The sequence below is a fragment of the Meriones unguiculatus genome, chromosome 19 (assembly GCF_030254825.1).
Source record: "Meriones unguiculatus strain TT.TT164.6M chromosome 19, Bangor_MerUng_6.1, whole genome shotgun sequence".
Lineage (NCBI taxonomy): Eukaryota > Metazoa > Chordata > Mammalia > Rodentia > Muridae > Meriones > Meriones unguiculatus.
The window spans coordinates 7,457,659-7,483,747 of NC_083366.1; the positions used below are offsets into that span (position 1 = coordinate 7,457,659).

At 45.4% G+C, this 26,089-nt stretch overlaps 1 protein-coding gene across 1 annotated transcript in view; it reads right to left on the reverse strand.

Annotated features, from left to right (window-relative positions):
- The window catches only part of Spag6 (sperm associated antigen 6), a 55,939-nt gene extending 34,784 nt beyond the window's left edge, over positions 1-21,155 (reverse strand). Inside the window, exons 1-5 of the mRNA XM_060373011.1 lie at positions 20,644-21,155; positions 17,504-18,288; positions 17,269-17,361; positions 17,102-17,197; positions 3,046-3,212 (exon numbers count right to left, since the gene is read on the reverse strand). Of these exons, the coding sequence (XP_060228994.1) occupies positions 3,046-3,212; positions 17,102-17,197; positions 17,269-17,361; positions 17,504-17,612 (465 nt within the window). The 5' untranslated portion in view covers positions 17,613-18,288; positions 20,644-21,155. The remainder of the gene's footprint in view (positions 1-3,045; positions 3,213-17,101; positions 17,198-17,268; positions 17,362-17,503; positions 18,289-20,643) is intronic.
- Between the last annotated feature and the right edge of the window lie 4,934 nt (positions 21,156-26,089).

The window sequence follows — 26,089 nt, forward strand, 5'->3', positions numbered from 1 at the left end:
AACATACCACATAGCCCACACTGGTCTTGAACTCACAGAGGTCTGCCTGCCTCTATGTCCTTCGTGCTGACATTAAACACGTGCACCACCACACTCAGCTGCACAGTCCTTATTAATAAAGCCCAGTTAATCTCCAGCTTGACACTATCAGTTATGATTTCTTTACATTAACTACTGTCTTAGTTACTTTTCTATTGCTGTGAAGAGACAGCATAATCAAGGCTGCAGGCAGGCAGGCAGGCAGGGCTCAGGAGCAGCTGCTAAGATCTCTCCCATCCACAACCAGGAGGCAGGCAGAAAGCTAACTGGCCAAGGCTACCGTGGGCATTTGAAACCTCAGGGCTGACCCCTAGCGATGCACCTGATGCAGTAAGACCTCATCCCCAAACCTTCTCAAACAGTTCCACTATCTGGGGATCAAGCATTTATATATATGAACCTGTTATGGCCATTGTCACTCAAAACAGACCTAAGGACCAGCCAACTGCAGCACTTCATCTCAAGGATCTCTAGTCACTTAGACTAAGACCATAAACAATAAAAATTATGATAAGAGAAAGAAAACACACCAAGTATATTTTAATATACTGTATCTAAAACAGTAACACATGTTAATGTAAAAAATATATTATGCTGGAACTGGTCTGATGTTTTAATGTGACATATTTCATTTAATTTCTTAAATTATATCAAGAACTCAATCTACTAATTCATTATCAGAATTAAGGTAGAGTTTTAAAATAACTTCCTAAAGATTGTTTTATTATAATGAAAAATAATGGCACATTTATTGTCATTATCTTAAACTAACTTACTTCTTATTCTGTAAAATTGTCAGATTTATACTATAGAGTTAGTGGCTCCCTGCTAACTGCCAGTGCCTGGAAGTCACACTTTCTCCTGCACATTTCTAATGTTTCACGTTTCATGTTCTTATTCCTATAATCAAAAGAACTGGAAATAGGAAGTAAAATCACAGGGTTTCTTAGCTTAAAACGAGGGCATGGTTTCCTGTCACTGCGAAGGTGACAGCCCTGAGCTATTGCCTGCCCTCCCGGCCAGGCCGCCTCCTCACTTCTCTGTCTTGTGCGGGACATCTAGTACACAGTTAGCCGTCCTCAGAAAACTATGGAGACTGCCCACATGGGCTGTGAAAGCATGGCGCCCGCTCTCCAAGGAAAGACTGGGTCCAGAGGAAGAAAGCCTGACAGCACAGAAGAAGCAGAAACACCCATAGAAAAAATGACATTTCTGTAATTTGCAGAAAAGGCATTAAAAAAAATAAACCTATGAAATAAAGCAAATTTCCACACAGCTCAGATGTTTTAGTCTGGTAAAATAAATACGTCATAAAATTCCCATGTTAATTAGGAAGCTTTCCCACCCAGCGCTGAGAAGGCGCCACTACTGTCTGGTTCGGGAACATTTTCACCACCCAATAGGATATGTTATTCTGCTATTCTAGAAATGCTTTTTTTAAAAGCATTTGAATCCCTTCAAATCAAGCAGTCACTCCCTCTCTTCCTTCTTCCCCAATCCCTTGGCACACAGAGTCTACGGATTTGCATATCCAGTGTGTTCACCTAAGTTAGACTCTACAGCTTCTGTGTGTGGGGTCTTTCCCTGGGCATGATGATTTAAGAATCATCCATGTGGCCTATATCAGCACTCACTTCCAGTTTCTGACAGAAAAACAGTCCATCGTATGGGATAGAGGGGATTTTGTTTACTCATGTATCTGTTGATAGCTTGGGTTGCTTTCCCCTCCAGACTGCAGAGAGTCCCCTGCTCTGAACACCTGTATGTGACTTTCGTGACTGTTGCACTTAGTTCTTTCAGATGTGTAGCTAGAAGAGTTGCTTGTTCGCATCATAATGCGAATTCACCGCAGACCTGCTGAATTACAATCATAGCAATCATTCCATTCTACATCCCTCCCAGCAATAGCTGAGGCTCTACCACTCCGAGTCATCACCACACCTGTGACTTTCCTTAAAAGTATGTTATGGTCCTCCTGGTCAGTGTGCCGCGGCACCATGCCGTGCCTTTGGCTGGCGGCTCTCACCGATGCTGCCACATTTCTCGTGGGTCTGTTCGCCATTTGGAGATGTTCTTTTAGGACAGAATCTATTCAAGTTCTTTGACCATTCTTCATTTGTATTTATCTTTTTGTTATATAAGGAGGAATTTAGTCTTAAGGACATCAAAAGAGGGTGCGAGCCTGCATTATAATAAACAGAGTGGAACGGGTGGTCTAAAACCCTACTTACAAAGCAAATATATAGCTTATTCAAAACAGTAACACCAAAAAGTGCAGTGTGTGTGTGTGTGTGTGTGTGTGTGTGTGTGTGTGTGTAGGCCAGAGGCCTAACTTAGGGGTCACCCTCAGAAAAGTCTTCTGCTCTTTGAGACGGTGTCCCTCTCTGGCCTACCTCATCAATACGCTAGGCCAGTTGTCCTTGAATCCCAGAGGTCCTTACATTCCTGCCTTGCACTCTGGTGCTGGGTAGAAGCACGGACAGCTATGTCTACCATTTTTACATGGATTCTGGGGATTGAACACAGGTACGGATGTTTATGGGGTAAACACCTTCTAGACTATCCAGCCCCCAGAGGACACTTTAAGAAGAGCTGGAATGCTTATCTACCTAGAAAAATGTGTATCAAAGTTTCCATTTAGCACAGTCTGTCCCTCGGGGCTGTCTCTCACTTCTTCATTTGTGTGTCGAGGTTGCTGAAAGCAGCTATGTTCTTACTCAGGGTGCTGTCTTTCTCCCCGAGCCAGCTCCTAGAGCTTAGAAGTGCAGAGAAACTACCTATGTCTAATACCCTTAACCTTTTGCATAGTTCTCCTAAATTAACAGTAGTGAAAACACCACCTAGAAGCCCTAAAGGAAAATCCCCTAAAGATATCCTCATGGACATAGAGGAATCCGAGGTTGTATTGGCATCCTAGGATTCTAATGCCTTCAAGTTTACAACTGTGCCAAAGCTATCAAGTTTTAAAACCTGAGGCAGGAAGAAGGTTTTCAGAAAAAGCCGTACGTTCTGCTCGGCCAGCGAGTACACAAGCTGCGGGAGAATGTCGCCCTTCACCACCGCGCCTGCTAGGTCATCGTTGTAGTTGGCCAGCCTCCCCAGAGCCAAGGCTGCAGTCTGTTGAATCGTTGGGACCACGTCCAGAAGGAGAGGCCGCAGCAAGGACATCACACCTGAGGTAAAGCGTGCAAACCACAACTCAGCAAAAATTTTCTTTAAAAAGTAAAACCAGATTCAGCATATATGCAATTAAAAACAATTAAAATGAGTGTTAGGCACAGTGTACACACCTGTAGTGCTGTGCTTTCACGGGGCTGAGGCAAAGGAATCTTGAGTTTAAATCTGTCTGTCTGTCACACACACACACACACACACACACACACACACACACACACACACACACATACACACCAAGGGGGGCAGGGAGGGCAGAGGGAAGCCACTGGAAACTAACTGGACACTTTTAGAAACATTTAAATGGCTAACACACAGAGCTGCCAAAATTGCTAACACATTGGGAAAGTAGAGGCTCTGGAGCTGGATGAGAAGTGATGCCTCTTACTGACAGTTTAACACCTATGACATCATCAGGAGAAATGCAGAGGGGGGTTAGAGTGTCTCCAGCAAAGCCCAGCCCCAGCCCTTGCCTCCTTTGCTCTCTGTATCTCAAGGAACATTCCAGGGTCTTTGTTCCATTGTTTTTTCCTTCTGGCTCAACTGCATTTTTCTTATGGAGAATTTTCCAGGCTCCGTCTCAGACCTGAGGGAGCTAGAAAGCCACTGTGTTTGCGCCAGTCCTCACACTCACAAAAGGCACAAGTAGATCTTTAAACAAATCCTTGTGCTAGGAATCATAATGAATCACTAGCTCTCCCATATTTGTGCCAGGGTTGCTCACACACTGGCCATGTGGGCATCATCACTGTCACCATAAGTCACTTACACCGACTGGAGTTTTATGCAAAAGCCTTGCTCTGAGGCTTTGTTCCATATTAACTCACTTACCTCTCATGACAAACCTAAGAAACTAGGCTCTCTCATTACGCCTGTTTCACCAATGAAGAAACTGAAGCTGAGAAAGACTAAGCAAATTGCCCACTAATGGAATGAGATGGAATGGAATTAGAATTCAGACACTCTCTGTCGGTAACTAGCAAACAAATGTGTGTTGAGAACTGAGGAGGCCAGGAACAGGAACCCAGCAATAAATGCTTTATGGTTCTCTCACAGGATATTTCAACTTTTTGTATCAACTTTATCTTCCATGCGCTTTTTCTGCTTTAGTGTCAATACTTAGAGCTAACTTAACTTTATATGAGAAATAATGGCAGCATTCAAACTGTAACAAAGTGGCCCTTGACTTTCTAAATGTTACTTATTGTACATAGCTGTTAAAGTTGACATCATTACATCTGTTCTTTAGAAATTTATCCTGGGGGAGACCAGTGACTCAGGAGGGTAAAGGCACTTGCCACCAAGCCTAAGTACCTGAGTGTCACCCCCAGGACACACATGGAGAGAGCCAACTCCTGCAAGTTGTCCTCTGTCCTCTACATGAACTCTGTGGCACACAGACACCACACACACACACGTCAGACAACAGTAAATAAAAGTATAGTTTAAAAAGTTAGAAAGATTTCACACACACATTCTGGTGATAGACAAAACCAAATATTGTGAAATATCCTTGTATCATTTTATATTTAAAAACATTTGAAAGAGAAAAAAATAGCATTTACAGTAGCACTTACAACCAGAAATAGCACTACCAAACAGCATAAGCCAGAAACAACTATGCTTGTCAGGATGTATTTAACTATGCAGCCTGTAAGTCTTCCCAGTTTCCAGTCTCCTTTGGTTCTTACTTCTGTGTTTAAACTCCGCCAGATTAGAGCGTGCTCTGAAAGATCACAACTGCTGGATGGCAGAGCTGCCTGCTGCCATGGCTCAGGGCCTCCTTACACGAGCCCCGAAGTCCACGCGTGCTGTGGACGCTTTCAGCTGGGCCTTCCAATAGAGACAGCTTCAGAAGTCTCACAGCAAACAACGTTAAAGTGACTATTATTATCTTTTATAGTATCCAATTTAATTGTAAGTATTTATTAGTAATGATTTATTGGTTAAAACTGATCAATTACAAATCTCCCAATTTTGGAAATTTTTAGTTTTTGTTTTACCAGTCCATATAGCCAAAGGAACTTTCTTCCTTTTATGTTTTCCCCATTTTTAAATTAGACCTAACTCACAAAATATTAAGCCAGGGCTAAGGAAATAGTTCAAAAGTTAGGAGCATTTGCTTCTCTTTCAGAAGATCAGAATTCAGTTCCCCACGACATCAGGCAGCTTACACTTGCACACACACCTTTTTTAAAAATGCAATGTTATAAATGACTGGTAATTCATTTTCTTCTGTTCCTTTGCCCCAAATCAGAGTCAACCTTTTAAGTGAGTATTTCTGCCATAGCTCCCTTATTACTTACTTTATACAGTAGCACAATGCAAAATTTTAAAACATTTTTAAAATCTACAAAATTACAGAGAATAAAAATCTGTTTGAAATACTTTGGTTTGAATAGCTTTATTAATAAATGACCCTGAGAAATCTTCAAATACCTCCCTAGTGTCTACCCTAAACTACAATTTCTATTTTCCATGTAGAATCTTCAGGCTACTCACTTTACCTACATTTGTTCTTGCCTTTACGCAGGCAGAGACTTTGCTATCTCAATTGTAAGTCTGTACCTCGGTGGTAGAGCCCCCACTGTACCTCGGTGGTAGAGCCCCCACTGTACCTCGGTGGTAGAGCCCCCACTGTACTGGCTACTTTTATGTCACCTTGACACAAACCAGAGTGTCCTGAAAGAAGGGAACCTTAACTGAAAAAAATGCCTCCATAAGTTCCTGCTCTAAGGCATTTTCTTAATTAGTGCTTGCCAGGGGAGGGCCCAGCCCTTTGTGGGTGGTGCCTTTCCTGGGCTGGTGGTCCTGGGTTCTATAAGAGGCTAGGCAGGCGCGGGGAGCAAGCCAGTAGGCTGCACCCCTCCCTGCCTCTGCAGCAGCTCCTGCCATCCACTTCCTGCCTTCACCTGAGTTCCTGACTTCCTGCCATAGACTACAATGTGGAAGTGTAAGCTAATAAACCTTTTCGTTCCCAACTTGTTTTTTGGACATGGTTTCATTGTAGCAATAGAAACCCTAACTGAGCACTTGCCTAGTAGGCCTGATAAACCCTAGGTTTACTCCACAGACCCACAGGATGATAGATGATAGAAAGGGAAAGATAATAGCTAGGCACATTTGTTCTGAGAACATACGGATGTGAGAGGGATGCTATGAAACAAGCACTCTCTGAGGAAGAAAGACAGAGAGAAAAAAGAAGAGGGAAAAGTAAGAGAAGGAGGAAAGCACAGCAGTTTTCCTCTTCCCTGACTGTCCAATAGGAATCCACAGGTCACAGCAGCTGCGTGAGGAACAAGAGCCCTTTGGAGGTATTGCCAATGACTGCTCCGCCTCTGATCAACAAGCCTCTAATGAGGGGCTAAAGTTATCAATCGCTGGCATTTCCTCTCAAGCCCCAGCATACAGTAGCACTTTCGAGAATTAGTTTTTATTCTGATAATCAGCATATGCATAAAATGAATTTTGCTCATTTCACCCCACTTCCATTATCCTCTCCCATGTCCCTCACTCTCCCACTAATGTCCTTCTTCCCAGAAAGTGTCTGCCCTGTTTTGATGTCCTTTGTGTGTGTGACCCACTGACTTAAAAACAGGATTGTTCCCATGAGCAAGGGTGGGACATTCTTCACTGAAGCATGGGGGTCATTTCAATGGCAAACTACTGAAGAAAAATGGCACTAGCCCCCCAGCAAAATTAATTGCCAATAGCCCCTTTAAAAAGGGGTGTGCCTCATGAGTCCCTTCTCAGCCATGCTCATGCTGGCAACCATGGCTTCCGGAGTTCCCGAGTACTATGGCCAGGGCTTGGTTGGTTTTTTGCTTTATTACAACATTTCTTTCCCATGACCTGGCTCCTATGTCCTTTCTCCTGCCATGTTGTCCCTGGACCTTGGAGAGACCCCAAGTTTCTATATGATACAGATGCTCTGCTTAGGACTGACCACTCACACGTCATTATTCTCAGTGGTTTGATCGGCTTCGAGTCTCTGCACGAGCCTTCCCACATCCATCACAACAGCTTCTCACAAGCATGACTACAGGCTGGTCTGACCTGGGCAACTCCTCAGGTGAGACCTCTCTTCCCAGGTAACTCTAGATGGTGTCAAGTTGACTATAAAATCAATTCTAAACTAGGTTCTAAAGAAACTGATTGTCCTGATTTGGGGTCTGATAACGTTGTCCCCAGCTGAGTGCTGTTTGGGGAGGTTATGGAACCTTTACAACATGGAGCCAAGCTGGCAGACAGAGGGCACCAAAAGCAGCTGTCTGAAGGGTATGACTAGTTTTGCTTCCAGTCTAGCTCTAACATCCTCTTCTCCAAGCCAATAACATGCTCACATCCACAAGGACCAGCTGTCCCTGTCACTTAACCAGCATGATGAACCTCTCCCCGGCCAAGTAACTCCTGCCAGGTATTCTGTCATGATAACAGGAATGCAGTTAAAACCCCAATAGTGAAGTTAGATTACGAAGGAGCTCTATCATTTGACCCTTATAATGCAATGTGGGCCAAATTACCTTGACTTTACATGTCAACGGTGTATATAAATCAATAGGAAAAAAGTAACAAACATTGCTAATGGCAAAATACTAATTTTCACTTTATATACAGCTAATATGTAAAAATACTACTACAATCTGCTATTTCTTTGGTTTTTGAGACTTGGTCTCTCTAGGTTGCCCTGGCTGTCCTAGAACTTGACGTGTAGCCCAGGCTGGCCTTGAACTCACAGAGGCCTCCTGAGTGCTGGAATATGCCATGACACCCAACTTATTGGGGTTTTTTTTGGTTGTTGTTTTTGTTTTGTTTCATTTTTCAGGTATTGCCAATTTTTGATCTTCCAGTTGTGAAGCGGTATCATAACCGCTTATCATACAGTTTAAAATATCACTGTAATAAAGGTTAATATTATTCTTAAAAGGTCTGCTAGGAGACCTTTGGTCTATTTATGTCAAAGTAAAGTCTTTTAGCTAGGTGAGGTAGGGCCCCGCAGATAAAGCCAGCTGCTTAAGAGCCGTCTATGAACTGTCACCTTTGAGCGTAGAGCTGGAGCCAGCTTGGGAAACACAGTGAGAACTTGCCTCTTAAAATAAATACCTAAGAGCGTGGCATACTCAGATTGGGAGTAATACTTCTGCCTCCAAGTGGAAGTATTGGGGTCTGAAATATCGAGCACAGACTCAAATGTTTGAAAACTAGGTCCCCAATTGTGTCATGGCTAACTTGGGCTACATAGCAAGACCCTGTCTCTAAAAGAAAGGGGGGGAAGCTAGTAAGATGATTCGCTGAGGAAAAGCCCTTGCCCGAGGGCCCACGTGGTGGGAGAGGGGACCGACCCCTGAGCTAACCCTACTTTCACATGCACACTACACCTACACACACACCAATTTTTTTTTTTTTTTTAAAGAAAGAGGAGAAAGACCAAGAGGGGCATCTTTCGCTGTTCAGGCTCTCTGTTACCAGCTCTGTTGCTCTGTTTAAACATCTCAAATTTACTTTTTACGAGGTAAAATATGGAAAGAACAAATTTTAATTACTTAAAAAAATTTATTACAGTTTATGTGTTTGAGAGAGAGAGACAGAGAGAGAGAGGACATATACCACATCATGGACACATGGAGGTCAAAGGGCAACTAAGAATGCAGGGTGAAGGGCAGGAGAAAAGGGCTGAGAGAAAACAGAGCTGAAGTCCTAAGTTTTCCTACTGAGTATTTTTAACTTTATCCCATCAGTAAAGCAGTTAACAGGGTCAAAGGTTGAATCTCTCTGATTTCAGTGGAGAGAAAGGATGGCAGGGGACCACATTTGAGGTAGAAAACCACGTAGGAAGCTATGTGAGAAACAGAAGGTTCCCCACGGCGAGAGACAGAGAGACCTAAGGAGAGAGCTGAGAGGCAGGAGGGGAAAGCAACACTGTTGTTTCTGGCTGGGAAGAGAGATGAATGCCTGGTCGCTGAGTCCTGACTGATTCCTACTGCCCTGAAACACAAGGTGGGGGATGGGCCCAGGCAAGCGCTAAAGCTAGAAAAGTTGGCTGGAGATAGATCAAATCCAGCAGCAGGCCAAACCCAGCTTTTGGTTGATTTTACTGGAAGTGGGGTGCAAAGTCATTTCACTCTTTGCCCCTGTGCCCCCAGGGAAGTAAGTAAATAAACAGAATGAAGATCTGTACCAGTGTCCAAGTCTAGTGGGCGTGTTTGTGAGGTGCACTGCTTCCTCGGATCAGGCTGCACACGGCACCCCTGAAAGGGGAAGCCCCCCGGGCGGGCAGCATGGCATACCATGTTCTGTGTTCTCTTCTCTGTTGTCTGAGTATCCTCTCCCCTTCATGGTTCTGGATACGCAGCTCACCCAGCCACTTGACACTGGCCCAAGAAACAATCCTCTACTTTTCCTATCGTAAGCATTTTCTAGTATAATAAAGCCATATTCTAATTTTTTTAATTTTACTTTATGTGTCTGTGAGTGCCTAAGTGTAAGTCTGTGTGTCATGTACATGCAAGAGCCCGAAGATGCCAGAAGAAGACATCAGATTTCCCAGCTCTGGAGTTGCAGGTGGTTGTGAGCCATCACGGGGGCGATGAGACCCTCAAGTCCTCAATGAAGGCAGCGTGCTGTAACCCTGAGCCATCTCACCAGCCCCTCTAGTAGGTTTGTGATTTTGGTTCCTATAAGCTATTATGTTTAAGTGGCTCTGTTTTACTAAAACCAGTTTCATAACACCAATATAAAACATGCTCTCATTTTCCTCACTATTTTTTCTGATAACAATTTGGCTTTTGAATGTTTGCTTGTTTTGTTTTAATTCTGTCTTGCATTTAAAATTAGGATCTTCAGAACTTCCTCATTTCTTCTGACCTTTATGATTATTACCTCTGACCATTACCTCTATTCCTGATTTGATTAATAAACCATGAATTTTAGTACATTTGCCTTGATTTTTGTGAACTATGTTCATACTGCCAGAGTTATAACATCTATTGTGATTTAGGATGTTATGTTTAGCACAAAAAGTTTTATTTACCTAAAAAGTCAGAACAAGTTCCAAAAAGTATATTGTTTTCAAATAGAATTCAATTTGTAATGGCAAATGGTTCAAGAAACTGTCAGGAGCGAAACAGCCATTCTTAGTGTTTATAGGAATTCTCACTAGCTATAAATCCCTCTGGGATCTGTTGGGACCTGCTGGGTGGCTCACTGCCAATCAGGGCCACACTTGCTCTGTCAATGCTGAGTGAGGACACTTGGGACAAGCCCACAGACACTCCCTAACCACGGAGCATCTGAGAAGGCAGAAGTTGTTACAGATGTAGTTCTTATTTAACATATGTCAGGTGCTTCCCTAAGAAACTAACAGATGCTGATCACTAAATCCACATCTCAAACCCTGAGGTAGATACTACTTGTGGCACCAGCCCAAACTCAGTTTCTCTTGTCAATCATAATCCACCATCAACGAAAAGATGCTGGTGTGCTGAGTTGCAGAGGACCTCAAGGGTTCGCTGTTTAATTCATACTACTATGCCATTATCATGACTGTAATTATCTTCTATATTCACTACATTAAATGAAAGATGCCCCAAGTTTTCTCTACCTCACTCTTGAGTTGATCAGTACCACTACCATCTGTCCATGGGTTTTCAAGAGAGAGCAAGCAAGTTATTTCAGAGCGGTGATGGCATGGGCAGGGCCCTGGCAATGACACAACCCCCAGCGCTACATTCAGAAGTTACTTCCAACTAAATTGTATTATGCTGTGGGCAGAGTGATTAGAACATAATCACATGAGGAAACATTAAATAGGCTTTATACAGTTCTCAAATAAACATGTCAGTTTCATGTGTGTAACCCTCTTTCAAGCTAAGCTCTTCCTAAGCTTGTTTCCACGCTGCTCAGACACTCCTTCCTCCTCGCTGTTGCCCAGGGAGGAGACGGCCTGCTTTTGTGTGTCCTCCATTTCTAATCAGTGTTGGTGTGTCCAAGGAACAGGATGTCTGCGAGCTATCTCCCAAGCTATCTTTGTCCTCACCTGACCCTACCCTCCATTCTAAGTCTATCCTGCAGATTTCACACCCATCTGACATGACTGCCTCAGCAAGAACCAGCACCTGCTCTTCCGGATGCTGCTTAACCTCTACCACACTAACCCTAGATCGTGTTTCCAGTACAACCCTGGCCCAGTTACTCCTCTGCACACTTGGGAGGAGAGACTCAAGCTTCCTGAACAGGTCTGCTTTCCCCTCCAGCTTCGACTGACTCTCCTACCCTAGTGCCCACGCTCCAGCCATATCCCAACAATGGCCATTTCTGCTCAGCACCACCTTTTCTCTTGCCTTCCTGATTTTACATGTAACGTTTTCTCTGCCGAAATTCAGCTGCGTCTGGCTAACTACTAGAAATTCAACAGAGGTGCTGCCCACCCCAAGACGCATCCCTGTAGAGCACCCCTCATGCCCAAATCTTGATTAGGTGTCCTTCAAATAAATAATAATGCACAGATATATAACGGCTTATAAAGTTCACATTATATATCACATGTGTGTAACATATTATACATACTATACATTAGATGTGTGCAATATGTATTACATATATAAACTACACATATTAGCAAATAAGCCACCGAAGGGCAGGAACTGTTTCTTCTAGTGTTTGTGTGATCAGCCCATATGTTCAGTGCCCATCTGCCACCTGTGCATACAATAAATGTTCACTGATGGCAAATAAGCCAACTGTGCAAATTAGTATACAACTTTCTCTCCTTTCAGATATTGGAAATTTTAATTTTTAAAAGTTTTATCTTTTAAAGTTAAAGATATTTTAACTTTAGTTAAAAACAATAAAAATTATTTGTTGATAGTTATTTTCATGTTCAGTATAGTAATAATGCAATTATAAATTCGTAAAACTTTAAGGAACTCATTTTAGCCATTTAAACTGTTACCTCTCTCACAATTGCACCATACAGACACAGTTCTATGTAATTCTAAATTCACGTAGAAGGTTGAAAATCCTGATTTTATCTTTGTCTTCCTTTACTAATGTGTTGTTCCCTTTGCAATATATATTATTATTTAATTGCAGTTGATCTAGGAAAGTCAGAATACTAAGTGAAAAGGACCGCACCAAGAAGGACTAGCCACTGCTTCATGGGTAATATCTGCGGAAAAAAACCTTTGTAAGGCAATTCCTTAGAAAATCTGTCTGTGGCTTAGGGAATACGTAGTTCAGCAACAGAGCACACGGCTGGCATAAGTAAGACTGCAGTTCAGCGTCTAGCAAAACACATTCTCTCTCTCACTCTCTTCACAGTTAATTGTTTATTTCACATACTCATTCTAAAAGATTTAGACTCTATATGTAGGTTTACTTTAAAATATGAAAGTTTTACTTTCTATATGAAAGTTTACTTTAAAATATATGTATACATGGTAATTACATGCTTAGCATGTTAGAGGCCTTGGGCTCAACCCACAGCACACACAAAAAATGATATGTTTAAAATGATAACATTTAATAGCTATACATCATGGGAATGGATTGTGAAGTGTGTCAGAAATATAGGTTAACATTATTATTGCAGTTGAGGACTGAGCACAAGTTTTCTGGCAGCAAAAGAAGAGGAAGAATATTTTACAAAATAAAAAGGAACATTTTTTTAACCAGAAATATCATATATAGTAGCAAACTTGACATATAATAAATAAGAAGTAACTGTGGGGATAAATAAGTGTATCTTTTAAAAAATTCTTTTCAAAAGAGGGCCAATGTCATTATTGACAAACATCTACTTCATTTTAAATTGGACTTCAGTTGTTTGTGTTTTTAATGCCTGTGATAAGCTTGTGTGGTGACGCACACCTGCAATTCCAACACTCAGGAGGCTGAGGCAGGAGGATCACGAGTTCCAGAGCAGCCTGGATGACTCTAACAAGTCTGTACTCCTAAGCCTAGGAAAGCATTTCCACGGGAAACAGAGCAGTCTACCGCATACTTTGACAACGACTGACTTGACAGCACAACTAGAATGTTTAGAAATGTAGGCACAGATTATTCTTTCTGGAGATGCACACATGCACAAATATTTGTTTTCAGCTGGACTTCTGAAAGGATCCAAACAAGCCATGACTTTAACGTTGAGGAGCGAGAGAGGTGGCTCAGTAGGTAAGAGGTCTGGCCGCTCACGGCCATTGCCCAGTTCAGGGTCCTCTCTTGTCCTCCGTGGGCGCCGGTCCTGCACACAGTGCACATACACATGAAATACTCAGCACGTAAGATAAAGACATCTTTAAAATTAATATTGAACGGTCCTTATGGCACAAAGCATAGGCACATGACAGAGCCAACACTCCTTCTTGGAAACTAAAGTAGCCTAATGACTCCTCACAAGCCATTCCATTTGCTCTCCAGCAAGACCAGCATTCTCCTCGAATGCAACCACGAGTTTCTCCTTGGACCAACACAACTGTTTAGCAGAAATCTCAGTTTTACTCCACTGAAAAAGAACTTATACAAAGTATGATGTAATCCAAAAACAGAGAATAAAGTGTTCATCATAGACTTTAAACAACTGACAACTAGCAAACACCATTGCAGATCCCCTTCTTCGCAGAGTCAGGAAAGCATCGATGAGTTACCTGCCCGGGGCTGGAAACAGCTCTCTCTGGACCTTGAGCCAGGCAGATTATCAGTCCAATTCTTTAAACTACTATCTCAGTTCTTTTCTCTGTATACTTTAAAATAACTTCTGGTTTGATAGGATTTTTTTTTTTCACAGAGAAACCTAAATTTATTATCAGCCCAATGTCTCAGACCTCCAGAGATTCATCTGTTAAGGTTTGCCAAGGCTGGCTTTATTCAAATTCCCATGGTAGCTCCCAAAGAGATCCTAAAGGCTTACAAATTTCACTATTATTTGATAACCAGTGGTAGTATCTAAAGACATAAACAGAGAACTTATTTTAATAGCTAACAGCAAAGCTTATCAATAATCTTCACCTTTAATATTCATTTCCCATATAGTGATTCATTTCCCATATAGTGATTCATATAGGGAATTATGCTTTTCTCACTACGCCTGTATGGAAAATGGTTTTCCTATAATTGCAAATCCATGCTACATGTCTAATTAAAGAATATTTTGGAGGATGGGGAAACAAAATCTTGCCAGATACATACACCATGTGTCAAAGTCAAGAGTAAAATACACCCAGATCTAACACTGTCAAAGGGAAGACACTTGATGAAAGCTTTCCTGTAATATGAAATTCAAACACTCAAAGAATATTTAAATTCATGATGATTTTTTAAAAGAATATTCCATTAGAAGGGTTAGTCTTATTGACTAATATGGAAGAAAAGTTTTCATAATAAAATGTGTAGGTTATTTTTAACTAAAGTAATATACCTACAGGGATAGCCATGATTTAAAATTACTGCAAGAATTATAACATCTAGATAAACTTAAGTATGTTACAAATGTTTCCCCAGAAAAGAAAAAAAAATCTTAACATACCATTAAGATGACAGTCAAAAGTAGATAATCTTGAAAGACTACTATATCCTCTCTGTATTCATTTCTTCACAAGCCAGACATAAGTGTAAACCGGCAGGTCTGACCCACAAGCCTCTTGTGTTTTGGTAATCACTTGGCTAGTTTATAGTAAGTTCCTCATGCACTCGGAGCATTGTCTCCTGTGTTTGTCCTTAGCAATTTGGTAGAATGGGACAGGAGAGCCACTTGAACTCAAGGAGTTCAAGGCCAACCTAGGCACCAAAGCTGAAACCTCGTCTTAAAACAAAACAAAACAAACAAAAGACAAACTCACAATGTATTCTACCTTGAACTCCTTTGGGAAGAGGGAACCTGCCTCTTAAAATTCCTGAAGGTACGCTATATCTTGAGTGTTATGTACATTTCAATATATCAGTATTATTTTTCCAAGTATTTTTATTTAAAAAGTATTCATTTGCCTACACATAGATTGTCCAAGCAGTAAGTCCTTGTAAATAGCAAGTACCCATTCACAAAGTACATTGAGTAGGACCGAGAAAAAATAAATTTAAAGGTGTTTTTAAAATGTGAAATGCCCTAATAAACAATGTTCGTACATAGAATAAAGAAAATCAGTCTACATGAAGCACTTACAGGACAAAGTAATTACTGTAATGACATCATTTTCTAAATAGATACTAGTTCAGGGGTTTTCCAGGGTCAGAGACAGCAGGGAGTGGTCACGACTATGGAAGGGCTGGCATGGTGGCTCAGGGTGACGATGCCTGGCAGCCTGGGTCCCTGTCCAGGACCCTGAGGTGGAAGGAGAGCTGAGCTCCTGAGCTGTGCTCTGACCTCTCCCAGCGCACCAGGACATGTAGCTCTTTAAAATTTAAAAGAAAACACAAGGGGTCTTTGCAGAAAAGTATCTTGACTATGGCAGACTTCTCAAGATGAGAGTTTATATGATGAATCAAGATAAACAAAACTAGAGAGATGTAAATTAGGATCAGGACATTTCTGTGTCAGCATCCTAGTTGTAATCATGTACTAAAGTTCTGAGAGAGGTTCCTGGAGGAAGCTAAATCTACAGTTATCTCACAGATATTTGAAAGACTGAATAAGAAAAAAAATCTTTCTTCATTATAAATGGCTCCTCATCATAACCAGTGATAACACCAAAGGGTTTATAAACTGTAAAATCCAGTGAAGAAAGAAACCCATAGTAAACACTATCTAAATACTGTGGCCATGGTGACATGGACTTGATTTATTTTTAATGGTGTTCATTTAAACTAGTTTAAGGATCTCATTCTATGAATGAGGTTTTCTTAAGACCTGGTAAAAGTGGTATCAAATTTACAGTTCAGTTAAGCAGATCTTTTGGAAAGCTGTCTTTAAGACTCTGCTGGTGCCTCCTGAAAGCTCAGGATCTGTGGCTACCAGCGGGATCGATCTCTCTCTCTCTCTGCCTCCAGTCATCGGGTGGGTCAAGATAAAGACTTTAGAGGAGAGAGCTTATCACGTTCCAAGCCTCTCCAAATGCTGAAGTGGTCAAGGTGGCTGAGGGAGAAGGCATTTTCACTGGTGTGGCCACCGGTAAACTGGTCCCTGTTAATGATGCTAAGCAAACTCCTTGGTTCCTCAAGCTGTTTTTGCGTGGAATCCTTCTGTGCTCTGTGCTTGGCGGTCCGTTAGGGGCCAATAAATATTGTCTCTTCAGAAAACAAAAACAAAAACCACAGCAGTGCCAGAATAATGGTGGATTTCACCAACTGTGAACGCTTCTTTTCCCCTCCCCCCTTCCAGACGAAGGAGTGGAAAGAGGATGTAGACTCTGGTGGAAAAGATTCAAGCATACTACTCCTCTTCCGTTAATGCCGAGAGGAGACAGGCTAAAGCAGCTCGAGATGCCTCTGTTTCTAGGAGGTGAATGTGACCAGAGAGTGACAAGAGAGGGCACCAGAATAAACTGGGTCTGGCTAGGGTAGGTTCCCGTCCAGGAAAGTGACTTCCAGGCAGTCCAGAGCGGCGGACTGCAGTCTTTCCGCCCCAAGTTCCCGCAGAGGGGAGGGATCAGGAGGACCCAGGTAGCACTTTTGCCCGTTCCTACGGCTCCCCAACAGTTGAGCTAGTAAAGGAGCAGGGAGGGGAGGCGGGCAGGAGGGGAGGCGGGCAGGAGGGGAGGCGGGCAGGAGGGGAGGCGGGCAGGAGGGGAGGCGGGCAGGAGGGGAGGCGGGCAGGAGGGGAGGCGGGCAGGAGGGGAGGCGGGCAGGCGGGCGGGAGGGAGGGCAGGCGGGCCGGAGGGCAGGCCGGCGGGCCTGGGTGGTGAGGAGAGAGGACGGGGCTGAGGGGTGAGGGAGGACGCTGCGGGCCGCGAAGGCTCACCCGCATTCTGCAGAGTCTCGATGTTCTGAGGCCGGGTCGCCTGCTCCGCCACCGTCTGTACGAACTGGGTCCGGGCATTCTGGTACATCTCGAACACTGGGGAGAGAGGGGAGATGCAGCAGGCCGCCCTGCGAGCGGCCCGTCGGGGCTCGGCCCGCAGCGCCTACCTTGTAACACCTGCCGCCGGCTCATGGCGCCCCGCTCGCCGCCACCCCTCCTCGTCCCTAGGGACCGTTCTGTGTACCCGCGCTCCCGGGCAACTACAGGGAACCAGAACGGAGCTGTCTCTCGGCAACCGTCGTCCCCGGGTGTGAGGTCACAACCGCGGAAAGGGGCGGGAGGAAGGAAGACCGCTCATCCCGGGACGCCGGCGCCGGCCCGGAGGACGCGGTCTGCACCTACCCATCTCCAGTGCAGCAGGGTTCCCCGCCCGCCCGCCGCTGCTGGGCCTTGGGGGGGGGGGGGCGCTTGGGGACCAGGGGTCAGCTGGTAGACACGCGGGCAGAGGCATGGCATCGGATCCACAAACACTGGCAGCAGCGCCCGCTACTCGCCTTCCTCTCAGTGCCTCTCTTACCACCTGGCATTTCCGATTTCCAATTCCTGGAGGGTCACAGCAACCGTGTTCACCCACTAAAGGACAACAACATACTAACAGAATCAAAGACACCTATAGGGTCCGTGGAAAAACAGAAGAGAAATAATGAAAATATCCATCTTTCAGGTTTTCCTACTCACCACCAACTTTGCTGTCTTATTACAATATGACTTTTAAAAACAATAATTCGGGCTTCATTTTGTTGCTCCTGGAAAGCCTAGCTTATGAAATTTAGCTCCTCGGCATTTTCTTTTTACCAGATTTAAGCACTGTACTTCACCATTAGTTCTAGCTTCTCTTTGAAAATCTGCACCATATGTTTTGGTGACAGGTGTCAGCTTTAAATATTTCTCTCCCTGAAAGCGCCACTTCACCAGGTGTCAAGCGGACAGCTAGCCCCAGCTACTGCCTGACAGTGGCGACCGGAAATCCTCGGTCTCTCCTTCACCAGGAGGGCGCGCACACAGCTCAGGTCTTCACGTTCGGAATCTTGTACAAACGCTTTTAAAATCTCGTCTTGATATGAGGTCTCTGAAGAAGTCTTGGTGTTCTGTGGGGTCCTCAAGGGGCTGGGAAGTAGACTGTCCACCTAGGAATAGAAGACGTGTGTGTGTGTGTGTGTGTGTGTGTGTGTGTGTGTGTGTGTGTGTGGTCAGTCCCCTGCTCACACCCCAGGACAGGCACATGCCTCTTGCTTGGCAGTTTATCAGCCAGGGACAAGCCCTTTCCCTTAACTCTAAAGGATGTGTCTCAGTGGTCTTCTACAGTCTCCCCAACAGCCTTTAAAGTAAACGTGTCTTCGCCCAGGTACGACGCAGAGGAAACCCGAGTGAATAATTAAAAGTGCTAACGAACTGTCCTCGCTTTATTTTCAGTTCCCTGTAGCATTTTGAATAATTTTTTAAAAAGTCTTACAACTTAAACGTCCCCTTGCTTAGTTTCAGTCTTTAAACAATTCAACTCCTAAGCTGCTACACCTTCCATTTTCAGTAGGTGTCTTGCTATGTATTTTCTACTTTAAAATTGTTAAGTGCTCTATAACTTACTTATGGGATGCTACTCTGTTTTAAAAGTAAAGTAGAAAGGGCATTTTAAGCCAAAGGGTATTTATAAATTATAAACTGTAAGGGTATTTTAAACTGTACATGTCATGAACAATGCCCACGAGCAGAGTTTATTTTCCCAATAAAACACATTGTAAGATTCCTGCTTCATGTCTGAAGAAGTTAAACATAGTAAAGAAGTTAGATCTTTGCGGTTTTATCAAGTATTCTCCCCCAAAGTCCTTGAGTTCAATGAAGAAATGTTCACAATGATCACAATGTACCCACCCATAAGTGCAATTGTTGGTAATTTAAGCATAAAATTACTGTAACTGAAAAGCCCTCCTGTATTTTCTGACCCATTTTCAACTTTTTAGCTTTAAAACAAAATGGTTCCAGTTTTTACATCTTTACATAAATGTTCCCTGACCACATATAAACCATCAGACTAACGGTTAAGTGAAGAGCTACTCAAAAGACGCTTCAAGTGTCGTCAGACTGAGATTATTGTTCATAAAGCACAAGCTGAATTTACAGGTATATCATGTACTTGCCAAATAAAACTATGCATGTGACTGGGAACGAAACATTAATGTGAAAAACTGTTCCAATGAAAAGTTTGGAAGTCTTTTTCTCCTTTTGGAGAAGTCTATACAATTTCAAAATGATTTCCCATTTACTTATGAAGATGAGACTCAAGACCCAAAAGCATAAAACCAGTTTTTAAAATCTTGTTCCGTTTCTCTTTACAAACCTCCGAGAATCCAGAAAATCCCACTATTGTGGGGCTATGTGCTATTCATGCATAAAAGATCCTACACTACCTTTAACATGACTGCTCTCCAGTTCCCAGCTGAATTTAAAATGTCAAGTTCTCTATTTTAGAAATCTGTCAGGGTTAACACATAACAATGTCCCCGTGTTTCAGACACTTTACTCTTGAGAGAATGTACCTGCCTTCCAGAGCATGAAATCTAGTAAAAAAATTAATTCATTCTCCATATAATAGAGTCTGTATTGGTTCAGCATGTATAGTATACCTACCACTGACTTCAGATCTATAATGACTCCAAATGTTGTGTTTGGGGATAAAAGATAAGAGAGTTTGGGTAAAGCAGGGAATGGCAAACTACCTGAGAGAGTTGAACAAGGAGAAACTTATTGTCAACAGAACGTTATCTGCCATATATACACGGGAGGTCTCTTTTTAACTCACAACATGTTAGCACTTTTGCAAAGGTATTTAATTGGTAACTGAATGTCATTTGTCAAGTTGTGATACTTTCAACAATCCTTTTTGCCAACATCTGAGCTTCACATTTCCATATTCCGATTAAAGACAGAACTTTAAGCTCTGCAGCGGCCAATCGGTGGCCTCAGATGTTATCAACAGGGCTCTCTGAGCTCCGGCGCAGTGATGGTTTGAAGAATAAGCACCAGCCTCTGGCATTTAGGTCGGGGCAGGCCAGGCAGTTGTGCCAGCAACGCAACAGTGGGCAGGCACCTTCCTGCCCACTGAAGGCTGACTTTTCTAAGCAGGTGTGCTTTGTGCCTTATTCGTATTTTCCTTAGCTTCTCAAACCTTTACAGTCAGCCTGTACCAGATGTGCTCTCCAGGCCAGCACGGTGTCGAGGCGACAGTGACCAGTCGGACCAGTGACACCTAGACCTGGCTCCCCTGAGGGCCTGGGTGGACGCAAAGCTTCAAGTCCCAAGGAAGGCTATGGTCAGCGTGATGACCATTGCCCCACCCCACCCGAAACAGCAAGGAGCAGCGGTAATTACTAAAAACCTACGTTTTAAAAGTAGGAGCCAAACAGTGGAGTGTGTCTCATGCTGTAACATGCAGAGCAAAACAAATTATTGCTGCGTAGTGGAATGCATGTAAACATCTTACTTACACAAGCTTTCTTAATTAAAAGTTGCTCCAAAGCCAGCATTACTAGAAAGAAAACTCCGCGCACTGTGTTTAAGATTATCGGCCTCCATCTCAAGAGTCCCTCTCTCCCAACTTTTCTTAGAGGTTTTGCTCTCCCTTGCTTAAAAGTTCTCATTTTTGTTGCACAAAACACGCGAGAGAAGACCGCGCACCGCTCAGGAGCGGGTCCCTAAGCCGGGAGTTGGGTCCCCACCCCGGGGGCGTGGGGGCCGTGGGAGCCGGTGGACCGCGTCGTGCCACCGCAGTGCCCCGGTCTCGGGAGCCCGGGCCCTGCCGGCGGCCGCCCTCTGCGCGCCCCGCTGGGCCGAGGGCCAGGCGCCAGCCTCCTCCTCTGCTTTCTCACTGGCCCAAAGTTTCCCCAAACACCCAGGGCATCCTCGGATCCGCAGGCCCGGGAGAAAGCCCTGGGGGAGAGGGGGAGAACGCCGGGCGAAGTGGAGACACAACCCACGAGGCCACGGGGACGCGCGGGCGGGCGGCGCGTGGGGAGGGAGGGAGGGAGCGCGGGCGGGCGGGCGCGGAGGAGCGGCCACGCGCCGGGCCTGGGCCCGCGGCCTCCGCGCCCCGGCCCGCGGCCCCGCTGCGCCCGCCCGCCCGCGGCGCTCAGGCCGGAGCCCGCCAGGCTGCGCGGGGCGCGGCCTCCCCTTGCGCTGGGCTCCGGCGGCCGGGCCTCCCACGCAGCCGCCGGGGTCTGGGCGGGAGTCGCACGCCGCCCTCCCGGCCGTGCGCCCCGGCAAAGCCTCCGCCGACCGGGCCCGGAACCCAGCGGCCAGGCCGCGGCCCGCGCGGAGGGCGGCTAGGCCGGGCCGGCCTCCCCCGCGGCCCCCGGGGACGGCGGGGAGGGGCGCCGGCTCCCTCGGCGGGGCGGGGTGGGGACCCGGCGAGTCCCCCGCACTGCCCGCTCGGGCAGACCACCGGCGCGCCCGGCCCAGAGGCCGGCAAAGACACAGCGGCGTCTTTAGAGGGAAGGCGGAGGAGAGTGGGTGACGGAGCAGCTGCACCTCACTGCGCATGTGCGACGTTCCAAAAAAGACTTCTGCGGTTCTTTCTCTGTGACTGGTCCCAAGCCAAACGTCTTCTGCACTGATTATTTCAGAAACTAATTGGCTGTGTGCGCTGATTCCTGAAAGTCAATGCAAAAGTACAGAAAAGGCTTTGCGAGGTTTCTGAAACGTTTTAAGTAAAAATAGCGTCTCCTGTTTGTTTTGTAGGTCTGTCCTCTTAACAGAAATGGTCAGAAACATACAGTGAATTCGAGGACCCCACAACATATCTCATTCCTACAGAGGACATAATTGCGCTGTCATTAATTAGTGTAATTAATTATTGTTACCTGAATCATTTAAATTTACTTTCTATTCCACTGTTAAACCATATTTAATTTTATAGTGAAGAGCAAACGTTATTTGTGTTATTTGTGGAATTCTCGTACAAATAACACACAAGATCATTTACATGAAGAAGATATGACTACCTTTCCGTCGATGAGAAAAAAATGTAGTCTTAGACAATTGCAAAGGAGTGCTTTCTATTCTGGAAGCCTTGTTTTCCTGGCGAAACAGTATGGAATTTGTTGTCGTTTTATTTATAAGGCAAAACTAAAGTTCTTGAAAGTTTCCAAATAATTTCAGCATTTTTTTTTATGGACACATCCCAAAGAGAAACAGCTGACAAGATCTTGGCAAGGACATGTGATGCCCAGAGTGGAGAGGCTTCTTGTGACACAACTGGGCTAACACACAACTTGTAAAAAAGCATTTTTTTTAAGTGGTGCTAATGTAAAAATGTTGCAAATGCAGGGCAGAAGCTGGAGAAAAGTGCCAAGTGACTGGCATCAGTCATCTTCCTGGGAAAGGGTATTCCCAGAACCTATTGCAGACCAAAATAAAAGAACAGAGTAAGCTTGGGTTGCTCTAGTGCCCACCTTTAAGTTCAGAAAGACTATGTTTGCTCTGTTAAAGTTCACAAAAATGCATTTTCTAAGCCTGGATTAGAGACTGACCCAATTGTCCGTGCTGCTTTACTGTACTGGATGAACTAAAATGTGTTTTCTGGAGGGGGGGGGGCATGTTCATAGATGAATTCTTTGATCAGAATGAGCATTTGGTAAAACTAAGAAGGCTCCGTCGAATCTGGTAGGCTATTTCTCCTCAGAAAAATGATGGGTTGAAGAAAGCCCAAGTGAAAATTCTTTAAGAAAATTGTCATGAGGCATATATAGAAACAGCTGGTAAACACATTTCCTCAAGCTTGCACTGACTGAGTTCTTCAGTTACACTGGGGAACAAACTGTAATGAATCTCGTTCAAAGCAAGAAAGCCTCCCATGAGCTAATTCCTGATAACACTGATTTGTCTGATTGCTGAACAGTTAAAAGTTGTGTCATGGCAGCTTTCCACTACTATGAAGTCCCGGACCTCTGGGAGGGAACTTCTGAACATAGGAGTTAAGCTTTGACTGGCAAGGGTCTACAGAAATGAAATTGCTCCAATCTTTTTGAGAGTCCTTTGTATGTACATTATGGAAATAGCATGATTTGTCAGTACTAAATTGCTTGGCTTTTGAGTCCTCATAGAAGTTCTACAGCCTTAAGGACATAGCCTCAAAAGCAAGAATGTCCCATTTCAGCTTAAATAAAACAATAAGAGCCAGCATTATCCAAATCAAAGGCAATAATTCACATGAATATGAATGCACTTTGATCTCATCCTAATGGAAAAGGGAGATAATCTCTTTAGGTTGGCCAAAAGCAAGTGGTTGGCACTTTCCCTTCTTGAAAGGAGGCAGAAAAGAACCTTTCACCACGGCCTTGCTTCCCTATTTTTAAGGTGATGGTGGGAGTGGTTGGGGGAAATAGAGGTTTAGATTGCCTCAGAGAACCAAGGAGGGCTAACTTTCTCATTTTGAAGTAAACTACCTTAATGAACTTGACATTTTGTAAGGCTTGAATGTGAACTACTTTCTGTCTATGAGTCATTTTGCAATATTGAGTTTACCACCATATATGATTAAGACATTGCATTAGTATACTTTAAAGTTTATTGCTCAGGCATTTTAAAGTGCCAAGTCTTAGTAGATCTACAATATACGATACTAGCCCTTTGAGCATTCTCGTTAAAGCTGTAGAGACAGTTGGTCAGTGTCCTATCTGTGCTTTTTGAAAGTATGAAAACCAATTTTAAAATTTTATTAATGACTATATAAGCAAATTTTCAGACATTTTGAGTGAGAAATAAGCAACTTTACAAATTCTTATGTAGCGGGTGTGTCAGAATCCTGAACATCTGTCAGGTGTTTGAAATACAGCCCACCACGTCTAAAATATAATTAAGTTAAAATATGTGTAGACGAGGAGGGTCTGGTTAATGCCACTAGCTGGGAAGATGCTGAGTTTTCCACTGAGTCCACTAAATAAGTTCAAGATTGTGCTGATTCATACTAAGTTTTTGTTTTCTGCTAAGGTAGTTGATTTCCTCTGGAAATCCGACAAACATTTGTTGAGTTATAGGATGGATTCCAGAGCACACAAAGGTAATGAGGCAGGGGCTTGCCCCCCAGTTCTGAACTTAGTCAACCCACTCGCGACTTAGGTGAAATTTCAGTCCACAAAACCACTCACCTAAACCTAATAGCGACTTAAGGCTAGGACAAGTATTAAGATTCAAGGAAATCCGGCAACGTACATTATACAAATGCAGTTAAATAAAATACTTAACAGCATACTTTAAAGCTCTTTCCTCCATAGTATCTGTGTGAAACACTAAGATTTTTGTTTTGAAAAGTTAACGTCTGAGAAATACACTCACACACACACTCACTCCCGTTTGCGGGGGAGGGGAAGGCGCTGAAGCTTCATGCAACCCCTCAGTAATTTATGCAATCACTTTATGCAACCCTTCAGGCTACACTGACTAAAGCTGTAGTTCATCAAATGAAATCGGGTGGAGGTGAGGTGCCCTGTGAGAACTGAGAATCTGCCTGCACTGTCTGAGTCCACGCAAGTGATTAAATATCGTGGTACAAAGGAAAACTGTAGGTGTGCTGATGCCTGTAGGAAAGCCACCGCTCCGGAAGAGCGAGCACCCTGAGCTCGGCTGTGTCAGCACTGCTGCAAAGGTAGTGACCATCTTGGTGTCGCGGGTTTTGGGCACCATCCTTTTATCAATCCACTGACTCTTGAAAAGGGACTTTGACTTAAGTTGGGGAAGACAGCACCTATGGCTTTTGTTCAGAAAAACGCCCTTAACTGGAAGGTGAGTTGCGCCCCGCGCAGCAGTGTGCGCTGGCAGCTGCCCTATTGTCTGCCATGGGGGCAGGGCTAAGCCCGGACTGGAGCATTCTAGCCCAGCCGAGGGTGGTGGAGGATGGGGACCCGGGGTGGGGGAGAGGGCTGTCAGGTTCGGATGCTCTACCCCAAGGCGTCCGAGGATGCGGCGGTCCCCCGAGGAAACGCCGTCCTGTGGTTGCTACTGGCAACCGAGCCTCCGCCGAGCGCGCACCCCGCAGCCGCTGGCGGAGGGCGGCGAGGGAGGCGGCTACGGCCGACCACAGGACGGTCGCCCGCGGGGTCCTCCGCCCCTGCCCGCAGCCGCGCTCGGCGACGAGCCGGCGGGGGACCCCCGGGAGAGCACCACAGCGGCGGGGCTCGAGGCGCGGCCGTGCACGCAGCAGGCCGCGGGCTCGGCCGAGCGCCCGCGCCGGGGGCCGCGCCTGCCCGCCGAGCCCAGCAGGCGCGCGGCCGCCCTTTGTTCCGCGCTCGGCCGGCGCTCGCCGTGGGGGTCCTCGGCGCGCCCCCGCCGCCCGCCGCGCGCCCGGCCGTGCGTCCCCGCGGGCCGCCGCTCGTCGGATCTCCCCACCCCCGCACGTCGAGGTCCCCGTTTCCCCTTTCACACCTCGGAGGTGTGAGGCGGGAAAGCAGAGACCGCGACTCGCCCCCACGAGCGGAGAGACACGATCCTCGGTACCGGGCAGAGGACGGCTGGGCTCCGCGGCCGCCGCCCCGGCCTCTGGGCGCAAATTAGAGCGAGGTTTCCCTCCTAGAAGAGCAGAGCCAGGGCGGCAGTTTGCGTTCGCTAAAGCGGAGGCTGGGTGGGTTCTTTCCGGTGTTTTAAGGCCAGGACCACGTGGGCGAGCCAGCCGTGACGTTCCACGCAGCGCGCTGCACAACCAGCGAGATCCGTAGCCAGACGGCGGTGCCTGCGGCCCGCGGCACCGACGAGGGCACCGGCCTGCCCGCTAGCCCCTGCGGGCGCTCGCTCGGCCTCGCCTCTGCCCCGCGCCGCTCCGCGCTGCCCTCCCGCAGGGCGCCCACCGCGGAGGTGGACACGCTGGGGCGACGAGCCAGCGCGCCTCCCCCCAGGCGCCCGCGGGGACCTGGGCAGCGTCGCCTTTGCGGGGTTTGCTCCGGA